At 40.4% G+C, this 18,635-nt stretch overlaps 2 protein-coding genes across 2 annotated transcripts in view; both read right to left on the reverse strand.

Moving 5' to 3' along the window:
• The window catches only part of LOC115784095 (myosin heavy chain, fast skeletal muscle-like), a 43,727-nt gene extending 25,571 nt beyond the window's left edge, over window positions 1–18,156 (reverse strand). Inside the window, exon 1 of the mRNA XM_030735180.1 lies at window positions 18,110–18,156. The gene's annotated coding sequence lies outside the window, so the exon portion shown is untranslated. The remainder of the gene's footprint in view (window positions 1–18,109) is intronic.
• On the reverse strand, window positions 2,048–18,234 carry LOC115784096 (myosin heavy chain, fast skeletal muscle-like). The gene is made up of 39 exons (XM_030735181.1): window positions 18,030–18,234; window positions 17,789–17,932; window positions 17,546–17,702; window positions 17,347–17,374; window positions 17,147–17,258; window positions 16,964–17,056; window positions 16,812–16,875; window positions 16,341–16,439; window positions 12,023–12,126; window positions 11,791–11,929; window positions 10,859–10,977; window positions 10,594–10,743; window positions 10,341–10,511; window positions 9,947–10,253; window positions 9,494–9,564; window positions 9,318–9,405; window positions 9,111–9,228; window positions 8,869–8,992; window positions 8,640–8,776; window positions 8,288–8,543; window positions 7,852–8,094; window positions 7,578–7,754; window positions 7,326–7,471; window positions 7,133–7,223; window positions 6,644–7,033; window positions 6,294–6,420; window positions 5,228–5,346; window positions 4,885–5,081; window positions 4,617–4,800; window positions 4,367–4,532; window positions 4,116–4,240; window positions 3,694–4,002; window positions 3,406–3,609; window positions 3,199–3,324; window positions 2,941–3,111; window positions 2,724–2,828; window positions 2,545–2,640; window positions 2,287–2,418; window positions 2,048–2,084 (listed from the first exon to the last, which is right to left on the reverse strand). The coding sequence occupies exons 1-39, from the start codon at window positions 18,231–18,233 to the stop codon at window positions 2,067–2,069; spliced, it is 5,811 nt and encodes a 1,936-aa protein (XP_030591041.1). The 5' UTR covers window position 18,234; the 3' UTR covers window positions 2,048–2,066.
• Window positions 18,235–18,635: the final 401 nt, after the last annotated feature.

Below are 18,635 nucleotides of genomic sequence, written 5' to 3' on the forward strand. Positions count from 1 at the left end.
GTGATCTTACATTGGCGAGGAAAACACTGGGTAACGGAGGTCTATGAGGCCGTTTACGTAGCCTCTCCAAAACGCCAGCTCTGCCGCCTCTTTTCTGCCTCCTTTCTCTGCGCCGTCTCCGTCTGCGACCCCCCCTCACAGGGATGATGAACCACAAAGAGCCAGGTGGTCTGGCGATGTCCACCGGGATGTTGTGAGAGTGGAGGAAGTCAGCCGTAACCGCCTGCTCACTTTGTGCTCCTATATGTAGGAGTTCGTGCCGTCTGTATGTTATAATGTCCGCCCGACATAATGGTGATGTGTTGAGCCACAGTTGAAGCACACATAACAACATACACAATTTCACAGAGCACCGAAAAGGAGAGCACTGAGCCGCTGCGACTATGCGCGCCGCCATCTTGAAACATAAACATAAAAAAAAGGCATTACCGTGTTAATACTGTTAATGTTAATAGTGGGAACAGTGTTGTTTTTGCCAGTGCATCAAAGTCTGGTGTTAGTTTTGTTGTACAGTAGCAATTCTCAGAATCCTTGACATCAGTCATAATTATATGATTTAATTTGGGCAATTCTGTACCAATCTTCGGCGGTCTGGATTAAAAAGACCAACGGGCCGGGTCAGCCTCGGACACTGGTTTTCAGCCATGGGTCTGCTCTTTGTCGCTCGCACCAACCTCCATACCTTTGGGGACAGAGCCTTCAGTGTGGCAGCCCCTACTCTCTGGAACTCTCTCCCTTCTCAGTTTTGCAATACCCCATCACTGGACACTTTTAAGAAGTTGTTGAAAAATCACCTGTTCAAAAAGACCTTCAACTCCTAGTTTGTTTGTTTTTTTGTCCAGCATCCTTGGGTTTTGTGAAAGGTGCTATATAAATCTAAGTTATTATTATTATTATTAAGACCCTGAGATACTTAAGCTCCTCCAGCTGGGGCAGTAAATCCATCCTGAACTGGAGTTGGCATTCCACCCTTTTCCAGCTGAAGACCATGGCCTTAGACTTACAGATGCTAATTCTAATACCAGCCGCTTCACACTTGGCTGCGAACCATTCCAGTGCAAGCTGGAGGCCATCACCTCACGAAGCCAACAGAACCACATCATCCGCTAAAAGCAGAGATGAGCTCGCCTGAACTTGCCGCCTCTCATCAAGGGCAGTTCCAGACTGGAGTCCACACTGGTTCCAGAGCCATGCATTGAGGGGAGCCCAACTATATCTATCTCTCAACCTTATGCACTAGCTCAGGCTCCTACCCCACCAGAGAGGTGACATTCCATGTCCCAATAACCAGCCTCACTTAAAAATGCTATCCAGAAATATATAATCAAATAAAATACTAATTTATACTACTGTATGTGTAATATTGGAAGCATTTTTTAATGGGTAAGGAAAAAAATGTTGAAAGTTTGTGTTATCCAACCATTTGTTTAGTTGATGTGACAACAAGAATAATTGTGGTTCTGAATGAATATTTTGTTCATTATGATGCATTTATGTTTACATTTTTTTAGTTTCTGTGAACTGTTGTTCCTTTTAAAGGTTAAGCAAACCCTGCTTTCACTAATGCCAAAAGCTAAGAGGAACACTCAGCAGAAGTGCGTCCCCATTTGACAGGAAAATGTCCTGTAGGTTCTTTTCCATTGTCAATATATGATGTCTGTGTTTGTAAGTCCATTAAAAACATTTACAAATAAAATATTTAATTCATATGTTGTCTAATACTGAAATCAATTTTTAATGGTTAAAGAAAAAAAATGTTGAATAACCCAATTATCACTGATGCTGATGCTAGCATGCTAGCAACTCAGCATTAGTGATAACCGGATGAAGTGTCATTTGACAGGACAATGTCCTGTAGGTATGAATCATGATTATTCTAGGAAAACTACTGTGTTGAACATTGCATTTCCCAGTGCAACTTTTGTAGAATAGAGAGTAAATTGTACTGAATAAACATCATCAAATCATAATGAACAAGTTTATTGAATTAATAAATCATAAGCAGACAATCCAACAGGTAGTTCATATTTTATGAACACTGTCAAAAGGTTCCAAAAGGATGTCTCTTATTCAGCACTTTCACCCTGGAAAAAAAAAAGAAAAATACAATTATTAAACACATAGATTATTAACAACATTTAAACAATTTATTCCATGTAGTTTTGCACAAGTATCTACACTATCTTCTATCTTCAATCCAGAGCAAAGAATAATATAAAGATCTTCTATCAAACAACAGCAGTGAACAAAGTAATATTTTGTGTAAAATGTGTTTACATAAATTACCTTTCCAACATCACGACTCTTTGCTCTGAGTTTGTTGACCTGAGATTCAGCAATGTCAGCACGCTCCTGAGCTTCCTCCATCTCATGCTGGACCTTTCTCAGTCTGGACAGGTGGGTGTTGGCCTGTTCCTCCTGTTCAGTGTTACAGTATGTTGGATTTTTTTTTTTTTTTTTTTTTTTAATATCTGATCATATATGGTAGATTTGTTTAAGGAAGTTGTGCTTCCCATCTGTAAAATCACACAACATTTTACTCACAGCCTCCTCAGCCTGTCTCTTGTAAGCCTTGACTTTGAGCTGCAGCTTGTCCACCAGATCCTGAAGTCTGATCACATTCTTCTTGTCCTCCTCAGTCTACATAGATAACAAACTGTTACTGATGGCAAGAGAAGAAAGAATTTAGGAACCTGTGAATATTTAGATCAATGTGTAATTACCTGGTAGGTGAGCTCCTTCACTCTCCTCTCATATTTGCGGACTCCTTTAACAGCATCAGCTCCACGTCTCTGCTCAGCTTCAAGTTCAGTTTCCAGTTCACGCACCTTTAATGCCATGACAAATAATCAGTTTTAAATAAATATGAGAGTACAGATAATGAAATCAATTTTTTTTCTTATACTTAAATAATTGTTAAACTTTATATACAGTTCATACCCTGGACTCCAGTTTCTGGAGCTGCTTCTTGCCACCCTTCATGGCGAGGTTCTCTGCCTCATCCAGACGGTGCTGTAGGTCCTTGACTGTGACCTCCAGGTTCTTCTTCATTCTTTCCAGGTGAGCACTGGTGTCCTGCTCCTTCTTCAGCTCCTCAGCCATCATGGCAGCCTAAAATGTTGGGCAGTTTTGCCGTTATTGATCAAGCATGAACAAGAATCTTGCTTAGAAAAGAAGGCTCGTAAAGTAATAACTTACATCAGTGATAGCCTTTTTGGCTTTGTCCTCAGCATTTCTTGCTTCTTGAACTGCATCATCCACCTCACCCTGAACTTGGACAAGGTCAGCCTCCAGCTTCTTCTTGGTGTTCAAAAGGCTGGTGTTCTGAATAGGACGACAATATTTTAATGATGTGATTCTCAGTTTCTGATGTCACAAAGGTCTTGTATAGTAATGAATACCAACCTGAGAGTGAAGCAGTCCAACACGCTCACTGGCATCTACCAACTCCTGCTCAGCCACTTTGCGTCCTCTCTCTGTCTGCTCCAGAGCGACTCTCAGCTCCTCGATCTCAGCAACCATCAGACCATTTCTGCGCTCCACCATGGCGACCTGCTCCCTCATGTCTTCCTGTCCTCTGACAGCATCATCAAGGTGCAGCTGGGCATCCTGATAAGAAGCAAACAAAAAGAACAATTAACATTGTAATCTCTTCGTTTTTTTCCTTTTAAACCAGATGATCTACAAACTCACCTTAAGTTGTCCCTGGACATTCCTCAGTTGTTTCTGGGCCTCAGCAGCCTGCCTGTTGGCATGGCTCAGCTGAATCTCCATCTCATTCAGATCTCCCTCCATCTTCTTCTTGACTCTCAGGGCATCATTCCTGCTCCTGACCTCAGCATCAAGAGTGCTCTGCATGGAGTCAATCACCCTCTGGCTGTTCCTCTTGATCTGCTCCATCTCCTCATCCTTCTCTGCCAGCTTCCTGTCAATCTCACTTTTGACCTGGTTGAGCTCAAGCTGAACACGAAGAATCTTGGCCTCCTCATGCTCCAGAGTGCCCTTTAAATCATTTAAATAGTCATGTTAAAAAATGCAATTAAAACAAATACTGAACAAAAGGTGTCATTATTTATTTCATAACAAACAAAATCAGCTTTTATAAAATCCATTACCTCAGCTTCCTCCAGTGCTGTCTGGATTTCAGACTTCTCAGTCTCAACAGTCTTCTTGGCTTTTTCCAGCTCATGGATGCTCTTTCCAGTCTCACCAATCTGCTCAGTCAGATCTGAGATCTCCTCTACAGAGCAAACACAGCCAAGAGTTAGAATACTAACAGATGATATATGCAAACAAAAGAAATCATACCAATAGATGTCACAATATTAGTATCATATGCATATGAGCTATAGCAAGCTAAACTTACGCTGCAGGTTCTTGTTCTCTCTCTTCATGGTCTCCAGGTGATCCAGAGCCTCTTCATATGAGTTCTTCATCTTGAACAATTCAGTGCTGAGAGACCGAGCTTCTTTTTGGGCTCCTTCCAGCTCTGCCTGACCCTCCTCATACTTCTGTTTCCATTCAGCCAGCACCTATATTTATATAGATTCATGAAATAATTAGTTATTATGGGTGTTTCCCTCTTCTGATGATACTGGTTTTGTTTAAAACTTTACCTTATCAAAGTTCCTCTGCTTCTTGTCAAGGTTGGCAGCCAGAGCATTAGCTCTCTCCACATCAATCATGAGGTCCTCCACCTCACCCTGCAGCCTCTGCTTGGTCTTCTCCAAAGAGGCACACTTGGAGTTGACAGCCTCAATGGACTCCTCAGCCTCCTGCAGGCGCTGGGCAAGCTTTTTCCTGTTGTCAAAAGATTTTTGTATTTGTTAAAAATCAAAACATTTGAAAGAAACAAGCTTAAACAATGAAAAGATCATGACTTACTTGGCCTCCTCCAGTTCCTCAGTGCGCTGGATAGCATCAGTCTCATATTTGGATCTCCACTGAGCCACCTCACTGTTGGCCTTGGACATTCCTCGCTGTAACTCAGCTTTGGCCTCCTGCTCCTCCTCAAACTGCTCTCTGAGCAGATCACAGTCATGGCGTGCTGACTGAACAGCATGAGCCAGGGCGTTCTTGGCCTTTTGAACACACAATCAATGTCAGATGGACAATTTTAATGATGGAATGAATTTTGCATGAGAAAATGTTTATGGTGATTGTTTAAAAATTTTATAATTTAGTTAGTAAGTGCAATTACATTAAAGAAGATATAAACAGTTCAAACCTTCACTTCCTCCTCAACATGTCTCTTCAGCTCCTCAATCTGCTGAGTGAAGGCCTGCTTGCCTCTTGTGAGCTGAGAAACAAGAGCTTCTTTCTCCTCAAGCTGACGAGAAAACTCACCTGTAATTAACACACAGGTATTAAGCTGAGCTTTATGTTCCCTATTGGTTGGAGTTTTAGGTCACCTCTATGTGACCAAAATATTAAATTGTGTAAACCTGATGAACCCACCAACAGACTAGTATTTTTTTTATCAGTCTTTGTACTGGTATTTTACTAGTATTTTACTAGTATTTCTGTTTTTGGTAGCATTTGCATGCATGTCATTCATTATGTCTGTAAACACGATACCTCAAAAAGTTTGTAATGAATTCTGATGCAACAGTGTAAGGGTGTAGAGTGGGGTCATGTTAACAATCCATTAAAATTTGGCTTACATCCACCAAGCTCTTCAAGGTCAACTTAATGACTTATTGGTTGAAAATGGACAAAAAGCCTAATAACTTAGAAACTGATTCTTACAAGTTTGGTGTGTATTGTGAACACATAGAAAGTGGCATGTAAAGACATTATAAAACTGTAATGTCACATTTGACCTCTGACCTCTCCTTCAAGGTCAATAGATTGATCTGATGGTCAAAGTGATAGCAATGCTATACAGAGATATTTTGAAATATATTTCTTTCTTCCATTGTTTGTATTGACAACATTTAGGCATATAGGAAATAATATATGGGGATTCTAAATATCATGTCACCTTGGACCATTGACCGCTTCTTTAAGGTCAAAATAAGGTAAAATTTCATAAACTGTCTTTTGTCTTTAAAATTCCACTTAAAATTCTACTGCTTTTGTTGTATTTGCAACATTTAGGAATTGAAACTGGTATATGGGGAGTCTAAATATCACATTATGATTTGCATCCAAAAATCATGTCACATTTTACATTTTACATCTATATATGTTGCACTTGTTTTTACTGCACTAATTTCTTAAAGTGCACATAAAGAGAAAACAAAATGAAGATACACAAAATTCTCAGATTGAGTGTATTGTTTGTCACTTACCATTCTCTGTCTGAAGTCTTGCTCTCTGTGCATTAACGTCATTCAGTTGGCGAACATTCTCATCGTTTTTGGCTTTGAGCTCACTTAGCTGATCCTCAACGGTCCTGCACATTTTCTCCAAGTTGCCCTGTCAACAATTTTATGTTTTATTTAGAAACAAGATTTATAACATTTAAATATAGAAGTTAACATTTGTACATTAAATTTGAATTTTTCCTCAAATCTGGGATAAATAAAGCTTTGTCATAATAAGTATGATTATGTCCATGTTAAAAGTTCATTAATATCTGCTTTTAAAGTCCTGAAATGTGAAAGACGAGAACTCTGTTGTTTATAAGCAATGTCCACACCTTTGCTTTAGCAACAGCCTCCATGTTGCTGGTGAGGTCATCAATCTCCATCTTGTACTCGCTCTTCTCCTTCTCCAGCTTCTGCTTGACACGCTGGAGGTTGTCAATCTGCTCTCCCAGCTCTGCAACGCTGTCAGCCTGCTTCTTGCGGAGAGCTGCTGCTGTGGCTTCATGCTGCAGAGTTGATTCTTCAAGATCGCGACGCAGTTTCTGGAACTCAGCCTCTCGCTTCTTGTTCATCTCAATCTGAGCGGCTGTTGCTCCACCAGCTTCCTCGAGCCTCTCGCTGATCTCCTCAAGCTCTCGGGAGAGGTCAGCTCTCTGCTTCTCTACTTTAGCCCGAGCAGCCCTCTCAGCCTCAATCTCCTCTTCCAGCTCCTCAATACGAGCCTAGATTGAAGTTTAATATTAATAGGGCAATCACCTGGAACCTACACAGAAACATGTTTTTAATAATGAACAATATCAATCAATAATGATTAGTGATACCTGAAGTTCCTTGATCTTCTTTTGAAGTTGAGCACCAAGGGATTGTTCATCCTCAATCTTGCTGAGAAGCTGGCTGATTTCAAAGTCTTTCCTTGATGCAGAAACCAAGAGAGGTTTTACCATCACAGTCAATATGATTGTTGGAGTGCAATGTGTGAAAAGAGCATTATTAACAATAATAAACAACTCCTACTTCTTGATTTTCTCATCCGATTGCTGCTTGTCATTCTCCAGATCCATTATGGATTCCTGGGCCAGTTTCAGATCTCCCTCAAGCTTCCTCTTGGCTCTCTCAAGGTCCATGCGGAGCTTCTTCTCTTGCTCCAGTGAGCCCTCAAGCTGCAAGACAATGACAGTTGATTTGAGTGGTTTGAAAGACAATAATTCAGTACCAACAGTCTTTTCAGTTAAAAAAACAAAAGCATCATGATAATAGTTTTCTTACATCATCAACTTGCTGTTCCAGCTTTGTCTTGGCTTTGGTCAGAGTGTTGACTTTGTCCTCCTCTGCCTGGAGATCATCCAGTGTTTGCTGATGGGCCTCTTGGAGAGCTTTCTTCTCCTTTGTTAACTTAGCAATTGATTCATCTTGAGATGCCATCTCCTCTGTCAGGTTTTTCACCTGAAATATTGATTAAATATGAAAAATATCTGATAAATATTTGGAAACTTCAAGTGGCCTATAAGGCCGCAAGAAAGCCTATGAACATGAACTGAACCTTGTTTTCTGTGGCATGCTTCTCCTTCTCCACTTTGGCCAAGGTGAGCTCCAAGTCATCAATGTCCTTCTTCAGCTCAGAACATTCATCCTCCAGCTTCCTCTTCTTGGCAGTCAGCTCAGCATTGACTTCCTCTTCATCCTCCAGTCTCTCACTTGTCTCTTTGAGTTTGGCCTCCAGCTGGATCTTGCTCTTAATGAGCCCCTCACACCTTTCCTCAGCATCAGAGAGATTCTCAACTTCCTATAATACATGTTGAACAGACAATTATATCTTATTTAGTGTTTTTGTGTATATTGAATTATTAATTCAGTAAAATTAGTTTTGTTATGGCACATACACAATCAGAGGATGAGACACCCATGTGGCCTTTTTATATCTAAGCCACATACATGAACTATAGATGTTATAGAGTCACAGTTTTGTTTCTACTTACTGCAGCCACTTGAAGTTGCAGGTCATTCTTCTCCTGCAGCAGGCTCACCATCTTCTCCTCCAGTTCCTTCTTCTTGGCCAGGGCAGCAGCCAGGTCTGTCTGCATCTTCTCATAGTTCTCCTTCATGTTCTGGAGCTCCTTCTCAGTCTCAGCACTCTTCAGAAGAGGCTTGATCTTGAAGTACAGTTTCAGCCATGGCCAGTTCTTGACATTCATGAATGAACGGATGTTGTACTGGATGGAGTAGATAGATTCTCTAAAAACCAAACATGAAGGCATTACTTTGAGTGTAGTGTGCTCTTATTGTAACAAAGGTGATCCAAATTAGAACACTTGTGTATGATAATGTTACCTCCTCTGCATCATCTTAACAAACTCTTTCCTCATGACGTATCCTCTGCAGAGAGCCTGAGTCATGGTCACCAGCTCAGCCAGTTTCTCATCTCTCATCTCCTCAAGGGTACCCAGCAGACCAGCTTTGAAGAACACCTATTTTATCATGTAACAAATAAATGCATAAATAATAATGTAATGGAGTGCAAATGGACACTCTTTATGCCTATAAATATATTGAAATGTACCTTAGTGTGCCCAAACATGTACTGTGTGTGATCCACATCAATGGAGCCAAGCAGCTTCTCTGAAGCTTTCTTGTTGTCAATGAACTGTCCCTCTGGGATGACACTGGCATTCAGTACTTTGTATCTGTGAGAGAGAATTATGGTTTTACTCATTGGCATTTCAGCTTTTATTATGATGTTCTCCATAATAGTTTTTCACATCAACTTAAACAAATCTATTCCTCCTAAACTGAAATTGTCACCTCTGCTTAAAGTCACCATAGAGGATTCTGCTGGGGAAACCCTTTCTGCAGATTCTGATGCCCTCCAGTACACCATTACACCTCAGCTGGTGGATGACCAGGTAGTTCTCCATAAGACCTGAGAGTCAGAAATTTATATAAATTCATATCTGTCTTTGCATCACTCTGTAACACTTAGTGCAGTTAGTACACTTGTTTCCTTTTTACCTGGGGTCTTTGTCTCATTGGGAATCAGGCAACGGACAAAGTGAGGATGAGTGCTCCTTAAGTTGGTCATCAGCTTGCCCAGATTCTCCTGTAGATCAGCATCATTAGATAATATGTTAACAATATTTAAACATAGATTTTTAAGTTGTTTTTGTAAAATATAAATATATACATACTCTGAAAAGAGCAGACACAGTCTGGAAGGAACCACCCTTCTTCTTACCACCCTTTTTGCCACCACCAGCCTCTGTTTTCAGAAACAGTGAATTTGATTAGTGAGACTGAATAAATATTGTAAAGGTGTAGTGTAGTGTTTGATGAATGACAAAATTCAGGTGTCTTAAAAAAGTGTAACAGGCAGTTTTATACCCCTGAATATAAACTAAATGTTCCTCATCTAAAATATCAAAATACACAGTGATTACATCCCTTACAGTAAACCTTATTTCAGTCACTGTCTTGTAGCTTTAAAAGAAAATAATATATGAGTCATTTATTAGAAATGCCTTTTTACAAATGTGTGCATTTTTCACACTATAGATATTAGTCTGCAGTATGCACATCATAGTTATATCATCTGTACTGGATACTGGAGTTTTTTGATTACTCAATTCACTCTTATGTCTTACCCTCAGCTCCAGCATGGGCTACATACAGTAAGCACAACAGTTTGTTTGAAGACTTCTGGTAGAGCTGAACAACTGAGTCATTCAGTGGGTCCTTGTTCTTGTCCAGCCAGCCAGTGATATTATAGTCCACTGTACCGGCATAGTGAACCAGGGAGAAGTGGGCCTCAGCCTTGCCCTTTGCAGGCTTTGGCTTCTCAAAGCACTTGGTCTTGCCAAGATGCTGATCATGCAGCTTGTTCTTGAAAGTTGTGTCAGAGGCCTTGGGGAACATGCACTCCTCTTCAAGGATGGAGAAGATGCCCATTGGCTGAGAACAAGTTTCATATTATATTAAAATTTCAAGGGAGGCAACATTTGCACCTACATGTACATTTCTTCAAGAGTACTTACTTACCTTCTCAATAAGCTCAATGCAGGCAGCCAAGTCCATACCAAAGTCAATGAACTCCCAGTGAATGCCTTCTTTCTTGTACTCCTCTTGCTCCAGGACAAACATGTGGTGGTTGAAGAACTGTTGCAGTTTCTCATTGGTGAAGTTGATGCAGAGTTGCTCCAAGCTGTTGAACTGTAATTACACAAAGGTATTTAATTTCATGGCAAGACAGTGTTTAACTTGAAAAGTGCTGAGATATTGTTCAACTGCTCACATCAAAGATCTCAAATCCAGCGATATCCAGCACTCCAATGAAGAACTGTCTGGGCTGCTTTGTGTCCAGCATCTCATTGATACGGACAACCATCCACAAGAACATTTTCTCATAGATAGATTTACACAGAGCCGAGACAGCATTGTTGACCTAGGAGAAGAGAATTAAAATTTATTTTTCACAGTAATAATAATAATAATAATAATACAATAATATATGTTCATATGTCAAAATGCTAATCTTTTAAAAAATTTCCTATAATTACCTGTGGGACAGTCTGACCTTTGGTCACCATCTCATTGCCGACTTTGACTCTTGGGTAGCACAGAGCTTTCAGCATGTCAGCGGAGTTCAGGCCCAAGAGGTATGCGATTTTATCAGCCACTAAAGAGAAAAAAGCACAATACATACTACACTGTGGTTACACAGCAAGCTGGACTGGACATGCAACACAGATCATCTGTACATAAAGGAACAGAGCACATTGTACTTTCTGAGGAGGCTGTGGTCTTTTAACATCTGCAGGAAACTCCTGGAGACATTTTATCACTGTCAAAGCAAGTGTCCTGTTTTACACCGTGGTGTGCTGGGGGGTGTGGGTGGGGGGGGGGGGGGGGGTGGACGCAGCACATCCAGGAAGGACACATCCAGGCTAGAGAAACCGATTAGGTTGATCGGCACTGTGGTCGGCATGAAATTGGACTCTCTCATGACAGTGGCAGAGAAGTGGACTATGGACAAACTACTGGACATCATGGATGATGCCAGTCACCCTCTGCACACTGTCATCAGCAACCAGAGGTGCCTGTTCAGTGACAGACTGCTTCTTCCCAAGGGTAGGACTAACAGACTGAAAAACTCCTACATCCCTCACATGATCAGACTGTACAACTTGGGGGTGGGGGGGTAACAAGAGGACAGAGGGGGCGGGGGGAAGCAGCAGGAGGAGCCTGACCACAACACAACATAAACAAATACCTGCCTGTTTTATTATTTATTTATTCATATGTTTGTTTATCGTGACTTCTGCTGTGTTGTGGGCCAATATCATCTGTAAAAGGTGCTAGTGGAACTTTAATTTCCCTGACAGAATCTTCTTAAAAGGATTAATAAAGTTTTATCTAACCTATAATCTACATTATGTTTTTTCCACTACAGGATACCTTCACAATGAAAATTATATTTTTTGTCCATTACCCTCAGTGCCATCAGGTTCAGCCTGCTCCTCACGCTGCTTCTGCTTGAATTTCATGTTGCCATGATGCATCACAGCACCGGTCAGCTTGTAGATGTTTATCTTCTCATCAGCAGTGAAGCCCAAGATGTCAATAGCAGTCTGCAAAACATAAGCATGAAATCAATATATATCCTGAAAATGAAAAGAGATTTATGGTTAAGGATAAGAATGCAAAGTCAAGTATGATTTTACATCTGTTGCAATGAATTCCTCCACATCATTGATGCTCTTGACAGTGATTTCACCCTGACTGATCATTGGGTAGTCATAGGGGTTGGTTGTAATCAGAAGAGCCTCTGTAAAACACAATAACCAAAATGAATGAGATTTTCTCAGGCTATTGCCTTTAATGTACCCAGAAGTGGAATAAGAGGCAGATCCTTCATCTATCAGGCTCCTTTCCTGTGGAATTGGCTCCCAGGTCAGATTTGGGAGACAGACACCCTCTATACTTTCAATATTCAGCTTAAAACTTTATTTTTTTAATCAGCTTATAGTTAGGACTGGACCAGGTGACCATGAAGCATCTTTTAGTTATGAAGGGGTTCTATAGCACATGTGTCAAACTCAAGGCCTGCAATTTTATTACATACTGCCCGCGAGATAATTTCATATGGTTATTATTAATGGCCCGCCGGTAAATAGCACTCCCAGCACTTATACTACAAATCCCACAATGCGCTGCAACATCTGCCACGCAGGCCAAGATCTGTACATTAAGCCATTTTCGGTGTTGCCAGTGACACACTGATAAGTGATCGGTCGATATAAACATCGGTCAGCACTTTTTACAGCGACATTTAAGTTAGTCTGACCCCCCAAAAATGGCCAAACTAAAAGTGGAAAACAGGGATTTTCAAAACAGGAGAGGAGCTGATCGCTGACATCGGAGGTAAACCATCTATCTCTTTTCCCTGCCTGTGATGTGCGGGGAGAAGAGCGGATTGGTCCGACAATGTGGGAGAAGATGCAGAGGGAGACCTGCACAGGTGAGCTGACAGTGCATCACTGCGTCAAACACCAGGAAACTGCGCAGCAATGTCCTGAAGACAGAACGTGACATAACACAGACAGTGAATTTTATAAGAGGCAAAGGTTTAAATCACCGGCAGTTTCTGTCTTTTCTGGAGGAAATAGCTTCTGAATTTGGTGACGTGTCTTATCACACAGGTGCGATGAGCTGCCTGAGGAAATCTATCAAGTTCATGGAAAGTAAAGGGTAAGACTCAGCAGGGCTCCGGAATGAAAGGTGGCTGTGTAATATAATGAAGCATCTTAATGCTTTAAACCTGCAGCTTCAGGTACGGGACCGCGTGATTACGCACGTGTATGACGCAGTGAAAGCTTTTCAAGTCAAGTTGCACCTTTTTTTTTCTTTTTTTCTTTTTTATTTATATAGCGCCAAATCACAACAAACTGTCGCCTCAAGGCGCTTTGTATTGTGGGTAAAGACCCTACAATAATACAGAGAAAACCCAACAGTCAAAACGACCCCCTATGAGCAAGCACTTGGTGACAGTGGAAAGGAAAAACTCCCTTTTAACAGGAAGAAACCTCCAGCAGAACCAGGCTCAGGGAGGGGCAGTCATCTGCCGCGACCGGTTGGGCTGAGGGGAGAGAAAGACATGCTGTGGAAGAGAGCCAGAGATTAATATCAATTAATGATTAAATGCAGAGTGGAGTATAAACAAAGTAAATAAGGTGAATGAGAAACAGTGCATTATGTGAACCCCCCAGCAGACTAGGCCTATAGCAGCATAACTAAGGGATGGTTCAGGGTCACCTGATCCAGCCCTAACTATAAGCTTTATCATAAAGGAAAGTTTTAAGCCTAATCTTAAAAATAGAGAGGGTGTCTGTCTCCCGAATCCAAGCTGGAAGCTGGTTCCACAGAAGAGGCGCCTGAAAGCTGAAGGCTCTGCCTCCCATTCTACTCTTAAGTATCCTAGGAACCACAAGTAAGCCAGCAGTCTGAGAGCGAAGTGCTCTATTGGGGTGATATGGTACTATGAGGTCTTTGAGATAAGATGGTGCCTGATTATTCAAGACCTTGTATGTGAGGAGAAGAATTTTAAATTCTATTCTAGATTTAACAGGGAGCCAATGAAGAGAAGCCAATATGGGAGAAATCTGCTCTCTCTTTCTAGTCCCTGTCAGTACTCTAGCTGCAGCATTTTGGATCAGCTGAAGGCTTTTCAGGGAGCTTTTAGGACAGCCTGATAATAATGAATTACAATAGTCCACCCTAGAAGTAATAAATGCATGAATTAGCTTTTCAGCATCACTCTGAGACAGGATGTTTCTAATTTTAGAAATATTGCGCAAATGCAAAAAAGCGGTCCTGCATATTTGTTTAATATGTGCATTGAAGGACATATCCTGGTCAAAAATGACTCCAAGATTTCTCACAGAGTTACTGGAGGCCAATGTAATGCCATCCAGAGTAAGTATCTGGTTAGACACCATGTTTCTAAGATTTGTGGGGCCGAGAACAAGAATTTCAGTTTTATCTGAATTTAGAAGCAGGAAATTAGAGGTCATCCAGGCCTTAATATCTTTAAGACATTCCTGCAGTTTAACTAATTGATGTGTGTCATCTGGCTTCATTGATAGGTAAAGCTGAGTATCATCTGCATAACAATGAAAATTGATGCAGTGCTTTCTAATAATACTGCCTAAGGGAAGCATGTATAATGTAAATAAAATTGGTCCTAGCACAGAACCCTGTGGAACTCCATAATTAACCTTAGTGTGTGAAGAAGACTCCCCATTTACATGAACAAATTGGAGTCTATGAGATAAATATGATTCAAACCACTGCAGTGCAGTACCTTTAATACCTATAGCAAGCTCTAATCTCTGTAATAAAATGTTATGGTCAACAGTATCAAAAGCTGCACTGAGGTCCAACAGGACAAGTACAGAGATGAGTCCACTGTCAGAGGCTGTAAGAAGATCATTTGTAACCTTCACTAATGCTGTTTCTGTACTGTGATGAATTCTGAAACCTGACTGAAACTCTTCAAGTAAACCGTTCCTCTGCAGATGATCAGTTAGCTGTTTTACAACTACTCTTTCAAGAATCTTTGAGAGAAAAGGAAGGTTGGAGATTGGCCTATAATTAGCTAAGGCAGCTGGGTCAAGTGATGGCTTTTTAAGTAGAGGTTTAATTACAGCCACCTTGAAGGTCTGTGGTACATAGCCAACTAATAAAGACTGATTGATCATTTTTAAGATTGAAGCATCAATAATTGGAAAGACTTCTTTGAACAGTCTAGTAGGAATGGGATCTAATAAACATGTTGCTGGTTTGGAGGAAGTAACTATTGAAGTTAACTCAGAAAGATCAACTGGAGCAAAAGAGTCAAAACAAATACCAGCAGTGCTGAAAGCAGCCGAACATGAAGAATAATCTTTGAGATGGTTATAAATAATTTTTTCTCTAATGTCTAAAATTTTATTTGTAAAGAAATCCATGAAGTCACTACTAGTTAACGTGAAAGGAATACTCGGCTCTACAGAGCTCTGACTCTTTGTCAGCCTGGCTACAGTGCTGAAAACAAACCTGGGGTTGTTCTTATTTTCTTCAATTAATGATGAATAGCGGCACAGATGCAAAAAAGAAATTTATGCCACTTTCCATGTTGCCAAAAACGAAATTCAGACTAGGTCTCCACTGCTATGTTTGCAGCTGTGCTTTTTGCGGAGAAACTGGACACACTGCGCAGTTTACGCAGCGTTTTTCCGACTCGGAAGTGCAGAAATTCACATCACAGTTTTTACCTGAAAAAATCTGCAAATTTTCAGCAGCTTGAAATATTCTCATTTTCCCTGATGTTATTTTTGAAGAAAAATATGATTTTTATATTTTATTTAATGTATTGAGAAAAAGTTGCTGTTTTCTGACCATTCAAGTTCGTATTGCCGATTTAAATATTTTCAGTTTTAGACTGTTCAATAAATGTTAATCCTCTTTGGCTTAGACTTGCAATTTTGGCCCATCCTGTGATTGAGTTTGACACCCCTGTTCTGTAGGCTCAGGATACTGGGAGACTTGCTATGATGTACTGAATTTCTTCTCCACTCCCCTCTTTTCACTCCTGATTTGTTTGTATGCCACTACTGCAAATTTGGTCTACTCTCTCCTGTAGTTTTTTCCTTGTCTCTCTGTGCTCTCCTTTTCTCTCTTCTCTTTCCCCCCATCACAAAACTGATCATGATAAATTGCTGACCCTCTCTGAGCCTGGTCCTGTCTGATTTTTTTCTTGTCAAAATTAAGTTTTTCATTACCATCTTTGCCAAGTGCTTGTACATCAGAAATTGTCTCATTGTCTGTTGGTGTTTTCTGTCTGATAATGTATGGTTTTCACCTTACAATATAAAATATAATGCTGTATAAAATATAATACTGCAATATAAATCTATTGCCTTTAATATGTGCTGTACAAATAAAATTTAATTGAATTCAGTCACATTCAGTTAATGTCATAAAAAATCGAAGTTGTCATACCCAGGAGCTCAGGCTTGTGGCCAGTCATAAGCTGATAGAAGATATGGTAGCTCCTCTCAGCAGACAACTGGAAGGTGACACGGGACTTCTCCAGCAGATCTAAGAACAGATTCAGTTGGAGAGTGTAGACACGAGGGATGACAGAGTAACATGTTATATCAAGCTGACAGCATGGATCATTCATTCATCCATTTTCTTAGCTTGTGCAAACACAGTCATGGGGGTGCTTTGAACTTTTTCAGTTCTATTTTGGTTTAATAATACCATTGTTGAGTCACAGAATGCCTGATCTTCACCTTCTTATACCACAAACGTTATGTGGAGCAGAAATATGTTCCTCCATATAATTACACACATCATAATAGCTCTGCATTACACCAGGAAGTGTTGCCAGATCAACATCACTTGCTAGTTCCCTGCTCACATATATTAATGTGGCTGCAATCCATTTAAGTGAATAATTAAACTTACATGTTTCAATATCAGCTGAACTCAGCTTGCCAGTAGTGCCGAAGTGAATCCTGATGAATTTACCCTGGAGAGGCAGATCTTTATTAGCATTACCTTTTATGAGAGGAAGTCTTAAATGTCTCTCTTTCACTATCTCACTCTTAGTCACTTACAAAACGAGAGGAGTTGTCATTTCTCACAGTCTTGGCATTGCCGTAGGCCTCCAGCAGAGGGTTGGCAGCAACAATCTGATCCTCAAGTGAGCCCTGCAAGAAGATATTGTAGTTATGTGAGCTGAACTTCCAAAAATTATTTTTTCCTGGCACAAATAGTTTGATCCTAAATCATGAGTCTACCTGCATTTTGCCAGGTGTTGGCTCAGCCTTCTTTGCTCCAAGAGCTGCAATTGTTGCAAAGTACTGGATGACACGTTTGGTGTTGACAGTCTTTCCTGCACCAGATTCTCCACTGGGGGACACATTGTTAAATTTCAACTTTGATATTTTAAAGTTTACACTATATATTTATACTGCACACAGATTTGTATTCTACTCACGTAATCAGGACAGACTGGTTCTCACGATCTAAATTAAAAACATACAAGCTTCACATGAGTTCTGCTTTCATTATTTCTTAGACAAGCTAAGGATTAATTCATTTATTAACTAATTATTTGAATAAAAATGAATGACTACTGTAATAAACTGTAAGCCTTTAATTTGCATTTGAATGTTTTAATTGCAAATTGATCTTACCAGTGAGCATGGCCTGATAGCCATTGTCAGAGATGGAGAAGATGTGGGGTGGAGCCTCAATCCTCTTCTTTCCTCTGTATGCTGCTACACATGTAGCATCATACACAGGAAGCCACTTGTAGGGATTGACGACAACGCAGAACAACCCAGAGTAGGTCTGTCGTTATAGAGGATAAACTATATTTGAGTATGTACAGAGCAGCATGATATGTTTATTTCACGCACAGCAAAGTGAAAACCTACGTAGATCATCCATGATGCATAACGCTCTTTGAGGTTAAACAGCACAGCTGGTTCATTAAGGTGGGTCATCATGGCCATGTCCTCAATCTTATCGAACTTTGGAGGGTTCATAGCGTGGATTTCATCCTCTTTCACAGTGACCGTCTGGATAGAAATTAAAGATTAGTTACACAACGTCATCTTTCACACTTGGGTTCTATATATTAAACAGATAAATAAAGCACATAGATTATTCATCTACCTTTCCTCCTAGTGTCTCAACGGTGGCTTTACCACCCTCCTTCTTGACAAGTTTACCCTTGACATACATCTCATCAGCATCTGTCACAAAGAAGGCCGTCTTGGCATCAAATGGAGCAGTCTGGGCCTCAATCCTCTCCCTTTCTGGCTTCCGGAGGTAAATGGCCGCCGGGCCATACTGCTCCATCTCCGCGTCTGTGCTCATTTTGGCACTTTAATGGACACTGAAAATATGACCGAACAAAATATAAGTCATATTGTTTTTCTATAAACCACAATTAAACCCCATAATTTTTTTATGGAATTTACCTCTGCTGATGTAAACAGAAATTTCTTCGTATCCTGTGTATGTCAAGGTGCTATAAAAACAAGATTAAAGATACATTCGTGTAAATTTTGCATTGATTTTTAAGTATGTCAAAGAACACTAAAAGATTAATCAACACATATAATAACAGAAATATGGTAGAGGAATATTTTACTGTACTCACCTGCCTAAGATGCCTGACAGTGAGAGCAATCGTCCAGAGCTGCTGCTTTTATACACAACTGCTCTGCCTCTTCAGCATTTGCGCTTCACTCAATTTGGTCAGGAATCTCTGACACC

The sequence above is a fragment of the Archocentrus centrarchus genome, chromosome 8, assembly GCF_007364275.1.
Source record: "Archocentrus centrarchus isolate MPI-CPG fArcCen1 chromosome 8, fArcCen1, whole genome shotgun sequence".
Classification (NCBI taxonomy): Eukaryota; Metazoa; Chordata; class Actinopteri; order Cichliformes; family Cichlidae; genus Archocentrus; species Archocentrus centrarchus.

What these genes read in the sequence shown, in the direction of transcription:
- LOC115784096 (XM_030735181.1), bottom strand. Translation starts at nt 18,233, where the DNA reads ATGAGCACAGACGCGGAGATGGAGCAGTATGGCCCGGCGGCCATTTAC. An exon ending in AGGAATTCATTGCAACAGAT is followed by an intron (nt 11,930 to 12,022) that starts GTAAAATCATAC and finishes TATGTTTTGCAG; the next exon opens with ACTGCTATTGACATCTTGGG. An exon ending in AGAGAACAAGAACCTGCAGC is followed by an intron (nt 4,241 to 4,366) that starts GTAAGTTTAGCT and finishes TTTGCTCTGTAG; the next exon opens with AGGAGATCTCAGATCTGACT.